The sequence below is a fragment of the Hemiscyllium ocellatum genome, chromosome 1 (genome assembly GCF_020745735.1).
Source record: "Hemiscyllium ocellatum isolate sHemOce1 chromosome 1, sHemOce1.pat.X.cur, whole genome shotgun sequence".
NCBI classification, from domain to species: Eukaryota; Metazoa; Chordata; class Chondrichthyes; order Orectolobiformes; family Hemiscylliidae; genus Hemiscyllium; species Hemiscyllium ocellatum.
The window spans coordinates 35473506-35494602 of NC_083401.1; the positions used below are offsets into that span (position 1 = coordinate 35473506).

General features: G+C 40.6%; 1 protein-coding gene across 1 annotated transcript in view; it reads right to left on the bottom strand.

The window, feature by feature from the left end:
- Positions 1-2207: 2207 nt before the first annotated feature.
- Positions 2208-21097, bottom strand: part of LOC132805451 (uncharacterized) — a 60854-nt gene continuing 41964 nt past the window's right edge. Inside the window, exons 5-6 of the mRNA XM_060822543.1 lie at positions 4271-4335; positions 2208-3270 (exon numbers count right to left, since the gene is read on the bottom strand). Of these exons, the coding sequence (XP_060678526.1) occupies positions 3158-3270; positions 4271-4335 (178 nt within the window). The 3' untranslated portion in view covers positions 2208-3157. The remainder of the gene's footprint in view (positions 3271-4270; positions 4336-21097) is intronic.

The window sequence follows — 21097 nt, forward strand, 5'->3', positions numbered from 1 at the left end:
ATCACTTCTCTAGCTTCTCACAGAGTTCTCGGGTACACCTGATCAGGTCCTGGGGATTTATCCACCTTTACATGTTTCAAGACATCCAGCACTTCCTCCTCTGTAATATGGACATTTTGCAAGGTGTCACCATCTATTTCCCTACAATCCGTATCTTTCATATCCTTTTCCACAGTAAATACTGATGCAAAATACTCATTTAGTATCTCCCCCATTTTCTGTGGCTCCACACAAAGGCCGCCTTGTTGATCTTTGAGGGGTCGTATTCTCTCCCTAGTTACTCTTTTGTCCTTAATGTATTTGTAAAAACTCTTTGGATTCTCCTTAATTCTATTTGCCAAAGCTATCTCATGTCCCCGTTTTGCCCTCCTGATTTCCCTCTTAAGTATACTCCTACTTCTTTTATACTCTAAGGATTCGGTCTATCTATCCTGTCTATACCTAACATATACTTCCTTCTTTTTCTTAACCAAACCTTCAATTTCTTTAGTCATCCAGCATTCCCTATACCTATCTGCCTTTCTTTAGAATGGAAGTCTCATCAGTTTTGTTAAGTAGTTACCTACCCTTATCCAAGAATTCAGATTTCTCCATGAAGTGATGCACAAGGCCAGACTGGATTTTGTTTACAGGTTGGACTTTACTGAAGGAGATTTTGGAGAACTGGCTTGTTTCGATTTGGAGGGGATGGAGTGGTCACTAAAGACAGTGGATTTAAGAACATTACTGGTGAATTTTTTTTCACATGGGAGGATTCTTCAAATTCTATTTACTGTAATGGACTAGTAGTTTTTTTTGTTGTAGTCATTGAACCAACATTGTTTCATTGTAAGTGTAATTATGTCAGTGTATTACATAAGAATTCAGCTTTTTGGCTTTCCACATATAATGACTTGCATGCAACTAATCTTTTCCTCTTTCTTTGGAAGGTAACAGTAGGATAGATAAAGGGGAAGCAGTGAATGTAATGTATTTGGATTTTCAGAAGGCGTTTGATAAGTTATGACACATTACACTATTTAATAAGATATTATTGTATCACGGGAAGGCAGGGTGGCTGAGAGGTTAGCACTGCTGTTTCACAGCTCCAGGACCTAAATTTGATTCCTCAGATTGCACATTCTCCCTGTGTCAGCTTGGGTTTCCTCCAGGTGCTCAGGTATCCTCCCACAGTCCAAAGCTATACAGGTTTATTGGATTAGCCATGGGAAATGCAGGGTTACAAGGATAGGGTAGGGGTTGAGTCTGGTTGGGATGCTCTTCACAGTGTTGGTATGAACTCGATAAGCCAAATGGCCTGCTTCCATACTTGGGATTCTATGAAATTATATTCTATGAAAAGAGCCCATGGTGCTGAAGGATGGATAGAGGATTGCCTAACAATTAGAAAACAGTTGGGATAAGGGTGGAAACCTGTAACTAGTGGTATGCCATAGGGATCAGTGTGTGGCTGCAATTATATGCGATATATATTAATGACTTGGATGAAGAAAGTGAACATACTGCAGCCAAGTTTGTGGATGACACAAAATAGATGGGAAGGGAAGTGGTAAGGACAACAGTGTCTGCAGAAGGATGTAGATGGGCTAAGTGAGTGGGAAAAACACTTGGCGGATGTGGAAATGTGAGGGAGAACACAGGAGCTGAATATTATTTATTTGGAGAAAGACTGCAGAAAGCTGTGGAACAAGAGACTTGGGAGTCCTCATTCATGAATCTCAAAAAGCTAGCATCAGCTGGTAAAAGGAAAGGTAAATAGAATGTGATTATGCCAATCCAAATAAATATCCAAATTCTATGTTGCAGAAAATCCAGGAAATAACAAAGGGAAATACATAGAATGGCTACTTTTCATACTTTCAGAACAACCTAGAATGAGGTGCACATGCAGCATACAGTTGTGCTCCAGGCCCAGTAATAATTTGAAGAATTGTTACAGTACTTGAATGATGCCCATCTTCAGAAGAGTACACATTCAATTTAAAGGTTTTATTAAAAAGAAAACATAATGCAAGTAAGAAATATCTTAATTAACTATCTGAAATTCCAATATAGACATGTAATTTGTCAATTTTACCTTTTAACAATTAAAAAGATCAAGCCTCAAAAACTTAAACATTTTGTTGACATGACTTTGATATTTTTACCAAAACGTAAAGATTATTTTATTTACATTTTGTGCATGTTTATAAACTTACCACTAATTTTCCTATTGCTTAAATGCCAAAACCATACTCACCATTCAGCAGCAATCTGCTTTCACTCTTCTAGTGAACCTATGCTTGTCTTTCCTGAATGACACACAAAACAAAATGCTAGAATTTTGACCGTTGCTGAAAGGGCAGAATTTCCCATCCTTGAGAAGGTGGCTATGAGCCAACTTCTTGAACTGCTTCAGTCCATGTGGTGAAATCACTCCCACAGTTTTAAGATTTTGACTTGACGGCAATTAGTGGTGTTGGTATTCCCAAGTACTTGCTGCCTTTTGGTTTTCTAGAAGTTGTAGGCATGACAGGAGTTGTCAAACAAGTCTTGATGAGTTCCCATGATGCATCTTGTACATGGAACATACTATCGACATGGTACACTGGTTCTGGAGGGATTGAATGTTCTAGTTGGCAGATAGGCTGTTCTGTTCTGGATATTGGGTTTCTTTCATGTGAGAGCTGCATTCATCCAATCAAATGTAGATTATTTCATGGGAAGTCTGTGGTTAGGTTGTTTACCACAGAACTCTTCAGCCTCTGACTTGTTCTTGTAGTTATAATATTTATATGGCTGGTACAGTTAGGTTCTAGTTGTTTGCAAGCTCTAGGATGCTGAAAGATCCCAGGGTGCAGATTCATTTGTGTTAGAGCTGGTCACAGACTGGTACTTGTATGCCATGGGTGACGTTTGCCACTTATTATCTCAAGCCTGAATATTATCTGTAGCTCTCAGGAGCCCAGTGCTCCAAGGTTGAAGCCACTGTTCCTGGGTTGGATAAAGTTTGCCTCCTTGGGTCAGGAGTGATGCTTGGGCTAGTGGCCGGAGGTCTGGCCCGGTGAGGTAACACTGGTGTCTGTGCTATCTAACTACAATATAATCAGATTAGAAAATACATAACACACATCACTGAATTACATCCATAAGTTATGATTATTTACATCTGCATATATTATTGAGTTTTTATATTCTGATATAATTCATTTGAGGATTTCTCTTCTATGACCTTGTTCGCTGATTGATGTTTCTTCTGCTGTACATTCAAAGCATTTTTGTAGATGTTAGCTAGAAATCAAAAATGCAAAAATAATATTATTTTATTTCCAACAAATGTAGATCAGTAATACTAATATACAGGCTATCAATGAGAACATAATTTTCAAATTCGTCTGCCATCTTTAGCTACTTCAATTGGTTTTCCTAAAGTTTCTCGTCAATACAGAGGGTGAGGAAAGGGAGAAAAATTAATATTATAGATATCACAATCGATAGTTAAATACCACTGAATAACAGATACACATTATCATTATAGTTAATAGTGAAAATTTTAGAGGAATTGTACCAGAGATTCCCTGGGTCAAGGGAACGGGAAGATCACCTTTCACTCCCCAGAAAATTGCCAGCTTCAAGAAACATAACCAGATGTGACAAAAAAAAAGCCAATACATATTTATGCATATCATCTGATTGTCTACTGATTAAATAAGAATTTTATCCAGTTTAAAGATAAATGATACAACTTGGCATTTCAATACCGAGGTATGCAAGCAAGGACATGGATTAAATTAATCTAATTGGAGGTCAGTACAATAAAGCACAATAAAGCATAAATTAATCAAGTACCCTGATCTCTGTGGGCAGCACGGTGGCACAGTGGTTAGCACTGCTGCCTCACAGCACCAGGATCCCAGGGTTCGATTCCAGCCTCAGATTACTGTGGAGTTTGCACATTCTCATCGTGTTTGTATGGGTTTCCTCTGGGTGCTCCATTTTCCTCGTGCAGGTCAGCTGAATTGGCCATGCTAAATTTCCCATTGTGCTAGGTGCATCATTCAGAGGGAAATGGGTCTGGGTGGGTTAGTCTTCCGAGGGTCGGTGTGAACTGGTTGGGCCGAAGAGCCTGTTTCCACTCTGTAGAGAATCTAATTTAATCAAACCTCTTAATAGCTTGCACTGCACTCTCTCATCATATGAAATGTTTTGCTAGAAATCCAATATTTTGCAGATACCCAAGCTTTGTGGAAGACACTAACTATATGTTTTGAGTGAACACATATGTTCTTACCTGATTTAGCCTCCATTTTCTGACAAGCCTGGCTTAGTTCTATGTTGTTTACATATAATTGGGAACTGCAACAGACGTTTTACAACAGAGGTTAAATACATTGATTCATTGGTGCTATTTGACAACATACACAAAAATATTCAAACAGCTATTTGTTGACACTGAATTTGTCTGATATTCATGTCCGCTGCTTTTCAATGATATTACATCAACAACCTTGAAGAATAACCATAAATTCTCTTAATGAATATAGAGAAAGTAGGAAGGAGCTTGGAGAGCGAATAGGGGCAATGAAATGTTTCATTTATCCAGCAGGGATAAGGAGAATCACAAGGCATTTTGTGCATATTAGGAGCAAGTGGATAGCTAGGGAATGAGTAGGCCCACCAAAGGATAAAGGATGAAGGCTATATTTGGAACCAGAGGAAATGAATGAGATCCTTCGTGAGTACTTTATATTGGTATTCACCAAAGAGAGGCACAAGAGGGAAACTTACTGGAAAGGTAAATTACCCTCTAAAAAGAGCTAACTCAAGCATCAGTGGCCTTCACTTTCAGCAGCAGCAGGAGCAGTGAAAGCAAGGAGTTGAGTGGAGCAGTCAAATTGCACTCTGGGAAGATGAGTGAACTGATATATTTGGGCAGCAACTGAATCCAAGACACTACACATGTGGTACCTCCCATCCGCCCTTGCCCTCTAACTAAAAAAAAGACACTGTGGTGTGTTGATAAGGTAGAGTTTTTCTATTTCTTTTTTATCTTTTTTTTTCCTTTCTTACTTATCTGTTATTTTATATTACAGTTGGACTAGGTTAAGTTTAAGACTGAAAATGACAGGAGATCTCAGACCCATGTTATGCTTCTCTTGCTCAATGTGGGAGCTCATGGATGCAGCTGATGTCCCTGACTCCTTCATGTGCAGCTGCAGCCCTTGCATAATGGCTCTGAAGCTGCGGATGGACTCACTTCGGAGAATTCACAATGCTGAGGAGGTCGTGGATAGTACGTTTAGTGAGTTGGTCACACTGCAGATTAGGATTGCTGAGGGAGAAAGGGAATGGGATACCAAAAGACAGAGAAAGAGCAGGAAGGCATTGCCGGTGTCCCCTGTGGTCATCTCTCTCCAAAACAAGTATACCATTTTGGATACTGTTGGGAGAGATGGCACATCAGGGGAAGGCAGCAGTAGCCAGGTTGATGGCACCATGGCTGGCTCTACTGTACAGAATAGCGTGAAAAAGATTGGAAGGGCTATAGTCATCAAGGATTCAATTGTAAGGGGAGTAGATAGTGGTTCTCTGGTTGAAAACGAGACTTCCAAATGGTATGTTGCCTCCCAGGTGCACAGGAGGGGACGTCTCAAATCGGCTGCAGAACATTCTGAAGGGAGAGGATGATCAACCAGTTGTCATAGTGCATAAAGGCATTAATAATGTAGGTAAAAAATGGGATGAGGTGCAACAAGCAGAATTTAGGGAGTTAGGAACTAAATTAGAAAGTATGACACCAAGGTAGTAATCTCAGGATTGCTACCAGTGCCATGTGCTATTCAGAGTATAAATGAAAGAATAGGCAGGATGAATGTATGACTTGAGAGATGGTGCAGGAGGGAGGGCTTCAGATTTTTGTGACATTGGGACTGGTTCTGGGAGAATGGGACTATTACAAATTGGATGGTTGACACCTGTACCGGACTGGAACCAATGTCCTTGAGGGTGCTTTTGCGGTTTGAGAGAGTTTAAACTAATGTAGCAGAGGGGTGGGAACCAAATGATGAGGTTAGTGGATAGTAAGGAGGTAGTTACTCAAGCCTGTAAGGAACTAGATCATGAAGTCAGCGTGAATAAGAGTAGGCAGGGAGCAGATGATGAACACAAAGGGACTGGTGGTCTGAGGTGCATTTGTTTTAATGCAAGAAGTGTAGTAGGTGTGACAGATGAACTTAGGGCTTAGATTAGTACCTGGGAGTATGATGTTATTGCTATTACTGAGACTTGGTTGAGGGAAAGGTGTGATTGGCAACTAAATATCCCAGGATATTGATGCTTCAGGCAGGATAGCGACAGAAGTAAAAGGGTTGGAGGAGTTGCATTTCTGGTGAGAGAGGGTATCACAGCTGTGCTGAAGAAGAGCATTACGGAGGTTTTGAGCAGTGAGTCAATATGGGCAGAGCTCAGAAATAGGAAGGGTGTGGTAACAATATTGGGGCTGGACTATAGGCCTCCCAGCAGCAAGCGTGGGATAGGGGTACAAATATGTAAACAGCTTGTGGAAAGATGTAGAACCAACAGGGTGGTGATAAGAGATTTTAATTTTCCCAACTTTGACTAGAACTCAAATACTGTTAGAGGTCTAGATGGAGCAGAATTTGTAAGGAGCATCCATGAGGGATTTCTGGGGCAGGATTAAATAGTCCAACTCTGGAAGGGGCCATATTGGAGCTGGTGTTGGGGCGTGAGCCCGGTTGAAGTTTCAATAGGGGATTACTTTGGGAATAGTGATCACAATTCTGTAAATTTTTAGAATACTCCTGGACAAAAATGCGAGTGGTTCTAAAAGAAGAGTGCCAAATTGGGGGAGGCCAACTATACCAAAATTTGGCAAGAGCTCTGGAATATTTGAAGCTGTTTGAAGGTAAATCCACATTTGATATGTGGGAGGCTTTTAAAGAGATGTTGATTAGAATGCAGGACAGACATGTCTCAGTGAAAATGGGGGATAGAAATGGCAAGATTAGAGAACTATGGTTGACAGGTGAAATTATGAGACTAGTTAAGAGGAAAAAGGAAGCATACATAAGGTCTAGGTGACTGAAGACAGATGAAGCTTTGGAAGAATATCGGGAATGTAGATACAATCTGAAATGAGGAATAAGAAGGCTAAAAGGGGTCATGAAATATCTTTAGCAAACAGGGTTAAGGAAAATCCCAAAGCCTTTTATTCATATGTAAGGAACAAGAGGGTAACTAGAGATAGGGTTGGCCCACTCAAGGACAAAGGAGGAAAGTTATGCGTGGAGTCAGAGAAAATGGGTGAGATTCTTATCGGTTACTTTGCGTCAGTAGTCACCAAGGAGAGGGACGTGACAGATGTTGAGTTTAGGGATAGATGTTTGATTACTCTAGGTCGAGTCAGCATAAGGAGAGAGGAAATGTTGTGTATTCTAAAAGGCATTAAGGTGGTCAAGTCCCCAGGTCTGGATGGGATCTAGCCCAGATTACTGATGGAAGTGAGAGAGAAAATAGCTAGAGCATTAACAGATACCTTTGCAGCATCCTTGAACATGAGTGAGGTGTCAGAGGACTGGAGAATTGCTAATGTTGTCCCTTTCTTTAAGATGTGTAGCCCTAATAATCCAGGTAATTATAGACCAGTGAGCCTGACGTCAATGGTAGGGAAGCTGCTGGAGAAGATAAGACCTATTCCTATTTGGAAGAAAATGGGCTTAATGATAGGGAACTTGTTTTTTTACAGGGAAGATCATGTCTTACCAACTTCACAGAATTCTTTGAAGAAGTGACAAAGTTGATTGAGGAAGGGGCTGTAGATGTCATATACATGGACTTCAGTAAGGCGTTTGATAAAGTTCCCCATCGTAGGCTGATGGAGAAAGTGAAGTCACATAGGGTCCAGGGTGTACTGGCTAGATGGATAAAGAACTGGCTAAGCAACTGGATGCAGAGAGTAGTAGTGGAAGGGAGTTTCTCAAAATGGATAACTGCGACCAGTGATGTTCCACAAGGATCCGTGCTGGGACCACAGTTGTCTATGATATAAATAAATGATCTGGAGGAAGGTATAAGTGATCTGATTAGCAAATTTGTAGATGATACTAAGATTGATGGAGTAGCAGATAGTGAAGGGGACTGTCAGAGAACATAGCAGAATATACATAGATTGGAGAGTTGGGTGGTGAAATAGCAGATGGAGTTCAATCTGGGCAAATGCGAGGTGATGCATTTCGAAGATCCAATTCAAGAGCGAACTATATGGTAAATGGAAAAGCCCTGGGGAAAATTGATGTACAGAGAGATCTGGGTGTTCAGGTCCTAAAGGTGGCAACACAGGTCGACAGATTTGTCAAGAGGCATTTGGCATGCTTTCCTTCATCGGATGGCGTATTGAGTTGGCAGGTCATGTTACAGTTGTTATTGGACTTTGGTTTGGCCAATTTGGAATACTGCATACAGTTCTGGTCGCCACATTACCAAAAGGATGTGAATGCTTTGAAGAGGGTGCAGAATGTTGCCTGGTGTGGAGGGTGCGAGCTATGAAGAGAGGTTGAGTAGATTAGGATTATTTTTATTAGAAAAACAGAGGTTGAGGGGAGACCTGACTGAGGTCTACTACAGCATGAGAGGTTTAAACAGGGTGGCTAGCAAGAAGTTTTTTCCCAGAGTGGGGGACTCAATTACTAGGGATCACGAGTTCAAGGTGAGAGGGGAAAAGTTTAAGGTAGATATGCAAGGAAAGTTCTTTATGCAGAGGGTGGTGGGTGTCTGGAACGCATTGCCAGCAGAGGTGATAGAAGTGGGCATGATAATGTCATATAAGATGTATCTAGACAGATACATGAATGGCAGGGAGCAGAGGGACATAGACCCTTAGAAAATAGGCGACAGGTTTAGATAGAAGATCTGGATCGGCGCAGGGTTAAAGGACCTGTTCCTGTGCTGAAATTATCTTGGTTCTTTGGATGTTGAGGTTAGGGAAAGGTGTAGGTTAACATAATGTAGGTAGTATTGGGTCTTGAAATCCATTAAAGTGGACAAGTCCCTAGGGCCAGATGCAATCTATCCAAGGATACTATGGGAGGCAAGAAGGAAATAACTGAGGTGAGGTTCCAGAGGACTGGGGAATAGTCTATGTTGTTTCCTTGTTGAAGAAGGGAAACAGAGAAAGTCCAAAAAATTACAAGCCATGAGTCTTATCTCACTGGTGAGGAAGCCGTTGGATAAGATACTCAGAGACAGGATTTATTCACATTTGGATGTAAATGGACTTGTTCCTGTGATAGGCAGTATGAATTGTGCAGGGAAGGTCATGTCTCACCAATGGCAATGGATGTTATCTACATGAACTTTAGTAAGGTTTTTGTTAAGGTAACTCATGACAGGCTGGTACAGAAGGTAAAGTCCAGTATCCAGGATAAACTGGTTAGATGGATACAAAACTGGCTTGGTTATAGAAGGCTGAGAGCAATGGTGGAAGGGTGCTTTTCAGAATAGAGATCAGTAATTATTGGTGTTCTGCAGGGATCAGACCTTTGTTTGTAATGTATATAAATGATCTGGAGGAAAATGTAGGTGGCCTGATTACTAAGTGTACAATGACACCAAAATTGGCAGAGGTGCAGACAGTGAGGAGGATTGTCAAAAAATAAAGCGGGACATAGATAGATTGCAGATTTGGTTGGAGAAATGGCAGATGGAGTTTAATCCAGACAAATGCAAGATGATGCATTTTGGAAGATCAAATTCAGATGTAAATTATACAATAAATGGCAGAACCCTTTGGACCATTGACATACAGAAGGATCTGGGCATACATGTCCATAGATCTCTAGAAGTGGCAACATAGTTGGATAAGGTGGTCCAGAAGGCATACAGCACACTTGTTTTCTGACTGGAGCATCGAGCATAAAAGTTGGCTATTCAATACTATAGTTCAGCCATATTTGGAATGTTGATTGCAGTTCTGGTTGCCCACACCACCAAAAGGACATTGGTGCTTTGGACAGGGTGCAGAGAAGGGTTGCCAGGATGTTGCAAAAAAAAATCTGGAGAGTTTTTTTTTCTGAGGAGAGGTTGGATAAACTCAGTATGTTTTCATTGGAAAGATGGGGGCTGAGGGGCAACCTACATAGAACATAACACAAGCCCTTGATTTTGTGACAACCTTTTATCCTAGTCTAAGATCAAACCAACCTACATACCCTTCATTTACTGTAATCCATGTGCCTAACTGAGTTGCTAAAATGTCTTTAATGTATCTGATTCTCCTCCCACACATGGCAGTGCATTCCACGCACCCACCACTCTCTATGTAAAGAACTGACCTCAGACATCTCCCCGAAAGTTTCCTCCAATCACCTTAACATTATGCTCACTTGGAATAGCCATTTCTGCCCTGGGAAAAAATCTCTGACTATTCACTCTGCTCACCCCTTTCATCATCTGGTACATTTCTATCAAGTTGCCTCTCGCCCTTCTTCGCTCCAATGAGAAAAGCCTTGGCTCCCTCAACCTAGGACATGCCCTCCAGCCCAGCATCCTAGTAAGTCTACTCTGCAACCTCTCTAAAGTTTCCACATCCTTCCTATAATGAGACGACAAGAACTGAACACAATATTCTAAGTGTGGTCTAACCAGGGTTCTATAGAGCCGAAGCATAACCTTGCAGCTCTTAAACTCAATCCCCCTGCTAATTAAAGCCAACACTCTGTACGCCATCTTAACCCCATCAACTTGGGTGGCAACTTTGAGGGATCTATGGACGTGGACCCCAAGATCCCTCTGTTCCTTCACACTGCCAAGAATCCTGCCTTTAACCCTGTAACCTGCATTCACGTTCGACCTTCCAAAATGTATCACTGCACACTTTTCCAGGTTGCACTCTGTCTGCCACTTATCAGCCCAATTCTGCATACTGTCAATGGCCTGTTGCAACCTACAACAGCCTTCCACACTGCAGACAAAGGTCAGCTAACAGTCATCCCGAACAGAAGGGACTACATAGAGAAAGCCAATGCACTACTCGCAGACACCAACACCTACCAAAAGGTGGCGCTAGACCCAACCCCACAACTAGGAAACAAAATTACATATCTCCTAAGAAAATTACACAATTCCGGACAATTTAACAAGACGGAATTCCAGAAAATGAAACCCGATGGAACCAACACCCCACGATTCTACGGACTACCAAAAATCCATAAACCAGGAGCCCCCCTCAAACCTATAGTCTCACTACCTGGAACACCAACTTACAGACTGGCCAAAGAACTACACGCAAGACTGAAGTACATAGTAGAACAGTCACAGCACTCCACCCAGGAATTCCTAAAAATCATCAAAAACACCAAAATAGAGGAAGACGAAGCAATGATCTCATTCGATGTAACAGCACTGTTCACCTCCATCAACATCGACCTAGCAAAGGAAACACTCACCACACTTTTAGAACAGACCATCACACACACACCAACCACCATCAATCACATTACCAACGAAAACATCATGAAGCTAGTGGACCTGTGCCTCACCACTTCACCTTCGACAACATAGTCTACAAACAAACCAACAGCACACCCATGGGATCTCCACTATCAGGATTCATATGAGAAGCGGTAATGCAAAGGCTAGAACAAACAGCCCTACCAATCATCAAACCAAAAATCTGGGTTCGCTACATAGATGACACCTTTGTCATCACAAAACGAAACAAGATAGAAGAGACATTTAACATAATCAACAACACTCTCACAGGCATAAAGTTCACCAAGGAGGAAGAAACTGACAACAAACTCACATTTCTGATCGTCACAGTAGAAAGAAAGGACAAGGGAGAATTACAAACCTGCATATACAGAAGACCGACAAACACTGACCAAATACTCAACTACATCAGCAACCATCCCAACACACACAAACGAAGCTGTTTCAGAACACTATTCCAACGAGCCACCACACAATGCAGCACAGACGAACTTCGAAAAACAGAGGAGAATCACCTATATGATATATTCAAGAAGAATGGATACTCAAAAAACACAGTGCGCAGATTCCTTAAGAACAAACCACGACAAGCAGACAACACACAGCCAGAAACCCTAACCACCTTACCATATATCAAAGAAGTTTAGAAATGACAGCCAGACTACTGAGACCCCTCGGAATCCTAGTAGCACACAAACCCACCAACACTCTCAAACAAAAACTAACAAACTTAAAAGACCCAGTACAACCCATGGACAAAACCAACATCATCTATAAAATTCCATGCAAGGACTGCCACAAACATTACGTAGGACAAACAGGAAGAAAGTTAGCCACCAGAATACATGAACACCAGTTAGCCACAAAAAGACACGACCCCCTCTCCCTCATAGCCCTACACACAGATGAGAAAAAACCACCATTCCAACTGGGACAACATATCTATCCTGGGACAGGCTAAGCAAAGACATGCCAGAGAATTCCTAGAGGCCTGGCACTCCAACCACAACGCCTTAAACAAGCACATAGATCTAGATGCCATCTATCAACCCCTCAGAAAACGAAGAGGAAATGACATCACCACAAACCCCAGGAACCCCATCCAGGAGAAAGATATAAATAGAAAACAGGAGACAACAGCTTGTCTTCACTTGGAGGTCGCCACTGATGATGTTACCTAGCCAGGTAATGAAACGTCTGGATATCAAACCTACAGCTCAGTGAGCAAACCTACACCCTAAGCCTTCCACACTATCCACAACTCCACAAACCTTCGTGTCATCAGCAAACTTATGAACCCACCCTTCCACTTCCTCATCCAAGTCATGTATGAAAATCACAGAGCACTGGACACCAAGCTCCAGGCTGAATACTTTCTGACTACCACCCTCTGACTTCAGTGGACCAGCTAAATTTCCCTGAATCCCGTGTCTCCCTACTTTTTGAATGAGCCTATCATGGGGAACCTTATCAACTGCCTTGCTAAAATCCATGTACATCATATCCACTGCTCCACCTTCATCAAAGTGTTTTATCACATTCTCAAAGAATTCAATAAGGCTTGTGAGGCATGACCTGCCCCTCACAAAGCCATGCAATCTCTAACCAAACTATGCTGTCCCAAGTAATCATAAATCCTGTCTCTCAGAATTCTCTCCAATAATTTACACACCACAGATGTTAGGCTGACTGGTCTGTAATTCACAGGATTATCCCAATTCCCTTTTTTGAACAAGGAACAACATTTGCCACCCTTCAATCATCAGGCATTACTCCAGTGGACAGTGAGGACGCAAAGATCATCGCCCAAGACGCAGCAATCTCCCCTCACTTCCTGTAATAACCTTGGGTATATTAGGAAGGCAAATGGAATTTTGTCCTTCACTGCTGAAGGGGTTGAGTTTAAAAGCAGAGAGATAATGTTACAGCTGTACAAGGTGCTGGTGAGGCCACACCTAGTGTACTTTATGCAAATTAGGTCTCCTTACTGAAGAAAGGATATACTGGCACTGGAGGAGGTTCACTAGGTTGATTCCAGAGTTGAGGGGGTTGTCTTATGAGGAGAGAGGCTGAGTAGATTGGGATTATATAGATTAGATTCCCTACAGTGTGGAAACAGGCCCTTCAGCCCAATAAGTCCATACCGACCCTCCGAAAAGTAACCCACCCAGACCCATTTCACTCTGACTAATGCAGCTAGCACTATGGGCAATTTAGCATGGCCAATTCACCTGACCTGCACATCTTTGGTCTGTGGTAGGAAACTGGAGCACCCGGAGGAAACCCACACAGACATGGGGAGAATGTGCAAACTCCACACAGACAAGCTGCCTGAAGCTAGAATCGAACCTGATGCTGTGAGGCAGCAGTGCTAACCACTGAGCCACCATATTCATTGGAGTTCAGAAGAATGAGGGAGATCTTATAGAAACATATCAAATTATGAGGATAATCAATAATATAGAAGTAGATAGAATGTTTGAATTGGTAGGTGAGACTAGGACAAGAGGGCATGGCCTCAAGATTAGAGGAAGCAGTTTAGAACTGAACTGAGAAGGAACTTCTTCACCCAGAGGGTTGTTATTCTATGGAATTCCTTGCCCAGGGAGTTGATGCTACTTCAGTACTCGCTTTTAAAGCTAAAGTAGATACATTTTTGAAAAATGAAGGAATTAAGGGATATGATGAAAACGCAAATAAGTGGAGCTAAGTCCACGAAAAGGTTAGCCATGATCTTATTGAATGGAGGAGCAGGCTCGAAGGGCCGTGCAGCTACTCCTGCTCCTAGTTCTTAGGTTGTAAAAGTCCAACTACAAGAGGGTACAGGTTCAAGGTGAGAGGGGGAAAGTTCTGCGGAGAAGAGCAGGGAAAAGTTTTCACACAGAGTGGGGTGGGTGCCTGTATTGTATAAAATCAGAAAGCAGCCTGTTCTTACCGAAATCTGCTCTGTCATAGATGCAATTTAATCCTTTCAGTTTGCTAAGAGAAAATCCTCATGATATTACTTATCTCTGCAAAGTAAAGCAAGCAACATTCCAAAATTGAGCAATTTTATGGAACACATGTTTTTGGGAATTTGTATCACGATAACGATGACTGAGTATTGCAGGACCTGATATATGTCTTATGTCCCAGCTAATTATGACCGCATAACTTTGGCTATTACTTACCTCACTGTAAAATAGGAACAAAGGTTAGATGGGACACTTAAAGCATTCATCAGAATCTGCAACATTAATTCACCATGGTAGTGACATTATTTGCCAAAAGGTTGCTCCATAACATTACTCAAGGTAGCCCTTAAAAACTGTAACATTGTTCAATTAATTTATCGTTGACCTGAATATCTCTACCTTTGTTCCATCACCTTTCGATACCTTTGGGAAAAGCTTAATTAAAAAAAATTAGCAATTAATTAAATCATTAGCAGAAGTGCAGTCCAAACTTCTACCATATTTTTGACATTCCTAACTTCATGGCACTTTGTCACAGTGGTTAGCACTGCTGCCTCACAGCACCAGGGACCTTGGTTCAATTCCACCATTGAGTGACTGTGTGGAGTTTGCACATTCTCTCTGTGTCTGCGTGGATTTTCTCTAGGTGGTCTGGTTTCCTCCCACAATCCAAAAATGTGCCGATTAGGTGGATTGGAAATGCTAAATTGCCCAACGTGTCTGGGGATGCGCAGGCTACTTTCAGACTGTAGGGATTCTATGAATCTGAACAGGTCAAGCTCTAACTTTTACACAATGCTCTTAATCCTGGGCTCCCAAAACAGCAGAAACAGTTCTGCCAATTTATCTGTAAAACCATAAGACACAAGAGCAAAAGTAGGCTATTCAGTCGTCAGGCTGCTCTGCCATTTAACAATATCATGGCTGATCTGATAATCTTCAATTCCACTTACCTGCCTTTTCCCCATAACTTTTGATTCTCTTACTGATTAAAAATCTGCCAATCTCAACCTTGAATATACTTAGCAATCCAGCCATGTGCTACCCTCTGAGACAAGAAATTCATCCTCATTTGTCTTAATTGGTCACCCCTTACCTTTCGATTATGCCCTCTAGACTCTTCCACAAGAGAACCAACTTTCCTGCATCTACCCATAAAACCTCCTAAGAATCTTGTATGCTTCAGTAAGGTCTCCTCTTATTCCTCTCAACTCCAAAAAGTACAGGCCCAACTCACAACCTCATCTCACAAGGCAGTCCCTCCATTCATAGATCAACCTGCAAACTCTCTCTGGATTGCCTTGAATACCTATATATCTTACTTTTGTTCAGGAGACCAAAACTGCTCACACTATTTCAGGTGTGGTCTAACTAGAGCCTTGTATAGTTTTAGCAGGACATTGCTTTTTGCATATACCATTTCCTTGAAATAAAGATCAACATTCGAATTGCCGCCTCCATTACCTGCTGAACTTGTAAAGCCATGGAGTCATAGAATTATATGGCACAGAAACAGACCCTTGAGTCCAACTCATCCATGCTGACTAGATGTCCATGCTTTCAATATGATCATGCTGATCCAACTCAGTCCCCTGTTCCCGTTTTCTCCACATACCCTTTGATCCCTTTATCCTTAAGAACTATATCTCACTTTTTCTTGAAAGCATTCAATGACTTGGCCTTGAGAGTGTGGTGTTAGATAACACCAGGTCAGGCAGTATCCTGAGGAGCAGGGCCTGCTGTGCTTTTCCAGCACCACGCTCTCAACTTATACAAGTATGTAAGTGAGCTCACTGAGCTAGAAGGTTTGTTTTTAGTCATTTCATCACCATACTAGGTAACATCATCAATGAGAGTCTCTGGTGAAGTGCTGGTGGAATGTCCCGCTTCTCTATTTATAGGTCTTGGTTTCTTAAGGTGGGTGATGTCATTTCTAATTTTTTTTCAACTCTGATCTCCAGCATCTGTAGTCCTCACTTTCTCCAAATGTCTTGGCCTCAACCACTTTCTGTGACAGAGAATTCCACAGGCTTGCCACTCTCTGGCTGAAGAAATTCCTCCTCAGCTGAGTCATAAATGGCTTACTCCATAACTTTAAACTGTGATCCCTGGTCCTTGACTCCCTTGTGATTGGGAACATCCTTCCTGTATTTACCCTGTCTGGTCCTGGTAGAATTTTATCAGTGTCTATGAGAACTCCCCTCATTCTTCTAAACTAGAGCCTAGGTTCTTCTGTATACTGTTGTATCATCCTTACCACTTGTCTTCCCACCTATTGTTATGGGGCCTATAAACCACTCACACAAGTGTTATCTTCTTGTTATTTCTTACTCTACCATACAGATTCTACATCTGCTAATCCACGATCATTTCTTGCCATTGTACATATTCTATTCAGTACTGACAAAGCTATCTTGCTAACGTACTTATTCCATCCAAAACTAACAAAGCTACCCAATCATCTTTTCCTTCTGCCTATCTTTTTAAAAAGTCACATACTCCCTGAATATTTAGTTTTCAGATCTGATCTGTAACAATGGCTTAGTAGTAGCTATAAGATAATATGTATCAACCTGTATTTGTACCATTAATTCATTTATTTTGTTCCAAATATTCAAGTAAAGAGCCATAAATTTTGCATTTTTATATTTCCTCCTTTTGACCCTATTTGCTGCTATTTTTCTAAGATTTTACACTTGGTCTCTTCCTGATCCATTCCAGATATCGTTATCCAAACAGCTGTCCTGAAATGCTGCCATATCCCTTTGCTTCGTGGGCCTACCTTTTCCCAAACCCTGCTTATTCTTATTCGTTTAAAGCCATCTCATAAACCTAGTTATTCAATTCCCTAGAAAATTGATCTCTGCATAGTTCATAGTCCCACTGGAACAACTTGCAACCATCCAGTATTGGTGCCAGTGCCTCATGAACTGAAACCCAATCCACCCATACCAATGTTTGAATCAGACATTTAACTCCTTAACTTTATTTACCCAATGCCAATTTTCCCATGCCTCAAGCATTAATCCTGAGATTATTATCTTGGATGTTCTGTTTTATAATTTAGCTCCTAACTGTTCAGATTCTTTCTAGCAGTTCAAATTCTTCCGTTTCTCTCTGTCCCATCCTCCCAACATCTTGAAAGTTTCAATAAAATTGTGCCTTGACTTTATAAATTCAAGACAATACAAATCTAGTTTGTACTTTAACCGTTGGTATCCAGCTAACTTACTAGTAAATCTATGCCAAACTCTCTCCAAGGCCAATACATCCTACTGCCCAGAACTACTTGCAGTACTGCCGATTTGCTGCTTTTTGCTTCCCTCACTGAAACAATTGCATAGTTAATTACTGCAAATTACCACTTCACACACCAGCTCTCCTCACCTCCAATCTAATAACATTTCTCAGATTATTATAATATGTTGTTAAAGGAAGTTGGGTAATACTTGAAGCACAATGAGGTTGCCGATTGGGGCTGACTGTTTTGTGCATTGGTATTTGAAGCAAAATTCAGCATTCCTCTTAAAATTCTCAGCTGTCTTCTTAAGGTGCTCAGGCACCACCTATAGACTTATAAAATATGAAAGCTACAGGAAAACTATTTTTATGCGAGTAAGTATTTAATGTTTCTTCTCGGTGCCAGGATTAAATAAATAATCAAATAAACTTTGTTGAACTCCATTCAGAAATCAATCATCTAAATTATTTTTTGGTTAATCATTGACCATACTGCTTTACTCAGTCATTGCATTCTGACAATTTCTCCAGCAAAATCTAGTGGAATTGTCTATGAGGACTATAGTGCTCCTAACTTCTATGGAATTTGTTGTCAACACAGCAAATTCAAGTACCCGTATCAACTAAATCAAACTTAATCTCCACAGAATTCATGTTAATCTGTACAGGGGCTGAGTTTGTAAAGGCATAAAAACATAAGGCCTAGGAGCAGGCATTGGGAATTCAAATTCTTGAGCCTGCTCCACCACTTATGACCATGGCTGATCTCAGCTAGGCCTCAACTCTATTTTTCTGTCCACTGGAGGATGCTGCAAGAATGATATTGAGCAAAGAGGTCCCAGTCTTGCATCTCATGTGATTTGCCCTGACTAGAGGTAGAAAACAGCAAGTTTAGCTAATCCTCATTGCCCTCTGACCCATTTTGAAAATAATGCATGAGGCAAGACAGGATCAGCTGCAATGCTGTCTGCCAGCATTCAATGTCTAGGTTCAAAATGACAAGTGAGTCTCAGAGAAATGTTATTACTGGAAATATAGTAAAGTCAACACAAACTACTGAAGCAAGAAAATAGATGACAACGTTGATTTTTTCCTTATGTTAATGGCACTGAGACACTTAGCAGGGACATTATGTAACAAAGTATAATGCTAAGCTATATAAAGAAATATTAGGTCATATAAGGAAGGTTTTAAGGAGTGTCTGAAAGTAAGGAGGTGAGGTAGAGAAACAATCCCAGTGCTTGTACTCCATGCAACTAGAGGCACAATGTAAATACTGGAGGAATTAAAACTAAGAATTGAAAGAAGAACAAGAATAGATGCTACAGGATACTTGAGATTAGGATGGGAGTGCAGGAAAAGAAGCCAGTTGAAATTAATATCTGACTATGATAGATAAAATTGGAACCAGTGGACAGATATTGGAGGAAAATGGTGTGCTCTACCATGTCAAAAATAGAAAAGATCAAAAGAGAAAGATTACCTTTGTCACAATTAAGAAAAGGCAGTGGATTCAGACAGAGTGGAGGCAATTTAGTCAGAGCATTAGTTGTAAAATCAGCTATCGGTGTATAGCAAAGAATTATTCACCTTTTCTCTATCTTCTGCTTAAGAGCTTCTTTCTTTATTATAGAATACCTTTCATTCACAGAACTGGCTGCACAGGAAATATCAAATGATACTAGTATCAATAAACATTAGGCCATGTCATTTGATAAGCTCTTGTAACGTTTACATTCAAATGAAATAGCACAAGAATTGGTGCCTCAAACATATTCCATTAGTGATACTTCAGAAAGTCTTTGATCTGCATTCCTACATGCAGATCTATCTGAAGATTGTGACAAATGGACTTGTACATGAAAAGATTGGCCAAACTATCCTCTGTCCCTGAAGTTTGAATTGGGTCAAGCACAAAAGAATAAAACAAAAATTTTACTTCATTTGGGTTCACAAAGTAAACTTCATTTACTTCACAAAATGCTATGGTATCTTTGACTGGGAGTACCAAATATGACAAAGTTTTGTGCTGCTAATTTAGATAAATCTGGAATTGGATCAATCAACAAATTATATGTGTATTCTTTCCATTACTGGCCTAAACAAATATTGAGAATCATTTAAGTTCCAATCTCACCCTAGTATTTTGAAAACTTGAATCCAGTGCAATGCATTTGTGAATAAAATGTTAATATTAAAAAAAAACAAGCTTTCACAAATCTTTTCATTAAACAGGGATTATGAGGAACTCAAATCCTGTATGGAATTCGAATCTTAAATGTCCTCTGAAGTGGCCTTGTTTTACTTAGTCATATAAATTAGTTAGAGCAAATGGCCAAAAAAGCAATCACCACTTTCTTATTGCATCTATAGTTGAAAATAAATGAGAGCTGTGCCAAAAATACTGACCTCTTTTGAATAAATTAAAGGAAAATGCATTTTTATAGCATTATGAAAATGGGCTTCCGCCTTGTCTTGATTTTATCTGGTTCCAGGGATGAAAGGTTGATATACTAACACTTAGCTATGTATAGTACTATTTCTAAATGGAGGTATAATGGTACCTGTACATTTGTGTTGAGTTGTTGCTTCTTTCATTTGCACAGTACATGTAAGTGTTTCCTGGTTTATGCCTATTTCTACTGGATAATCTGGCTCAAATGAATATTGGAAAGATTGCTCTACATCAGCACTCCAAATTTATGTTATTTGATGTGCTCATGGCAATCCAGACAGGTTAGGTTCAGGCCCAGGAAAATGGTCTTATATGTTCACAGTACTTCAATGTTAGAAAATTATGAATGATCTGATGATAGGCCACATACTTGAAACAATAAAGCTGTGCTTTTCTGTCCCCGGATGCTTCCAGACCTGCAGAATATTTTCAGATATTTTCTATTTTTATCCATAATTTTGCAGTTTTATATTTCAAAAATGTTTTGTCAGTGATGACAGTAGGGTAACCCATACTCAATCGTTAGTGCTGACAGGTCAACATGTCTCAATGCTTGTCCCCACCCCAGATTGATGGCCAGGGTTAGTAACAGGAAGGGAGTGATTTATTCTGATATACAACAAAACAAGAAAAATTAGTTATGGACATCAGGTCAGAAATCATGGACAGAAATGATGCTGGAATGTTACTAAATGATGAAATGAAAGACAAGGTGCTGGCAGCAACAAAATCATTAAAAGAAGCTAGAAATTGTGGACAAAATATGGAACATAGTAATTGTTTTGCATAACAGATTGAGGACCAGTGGAGAAAGAACTATTCTGAGAGCAGATGGTAGTGCCAGGCTAGTGTGAAGAATAGGTGAAAAAAACATTGTTGCAGAGAAGAAAAATTTGGTGAGATCAGTGATGGAGTTGAAGTTGCCTGGAAGAAGGAGAAGAGAGAGGCCCAAGACCGGATG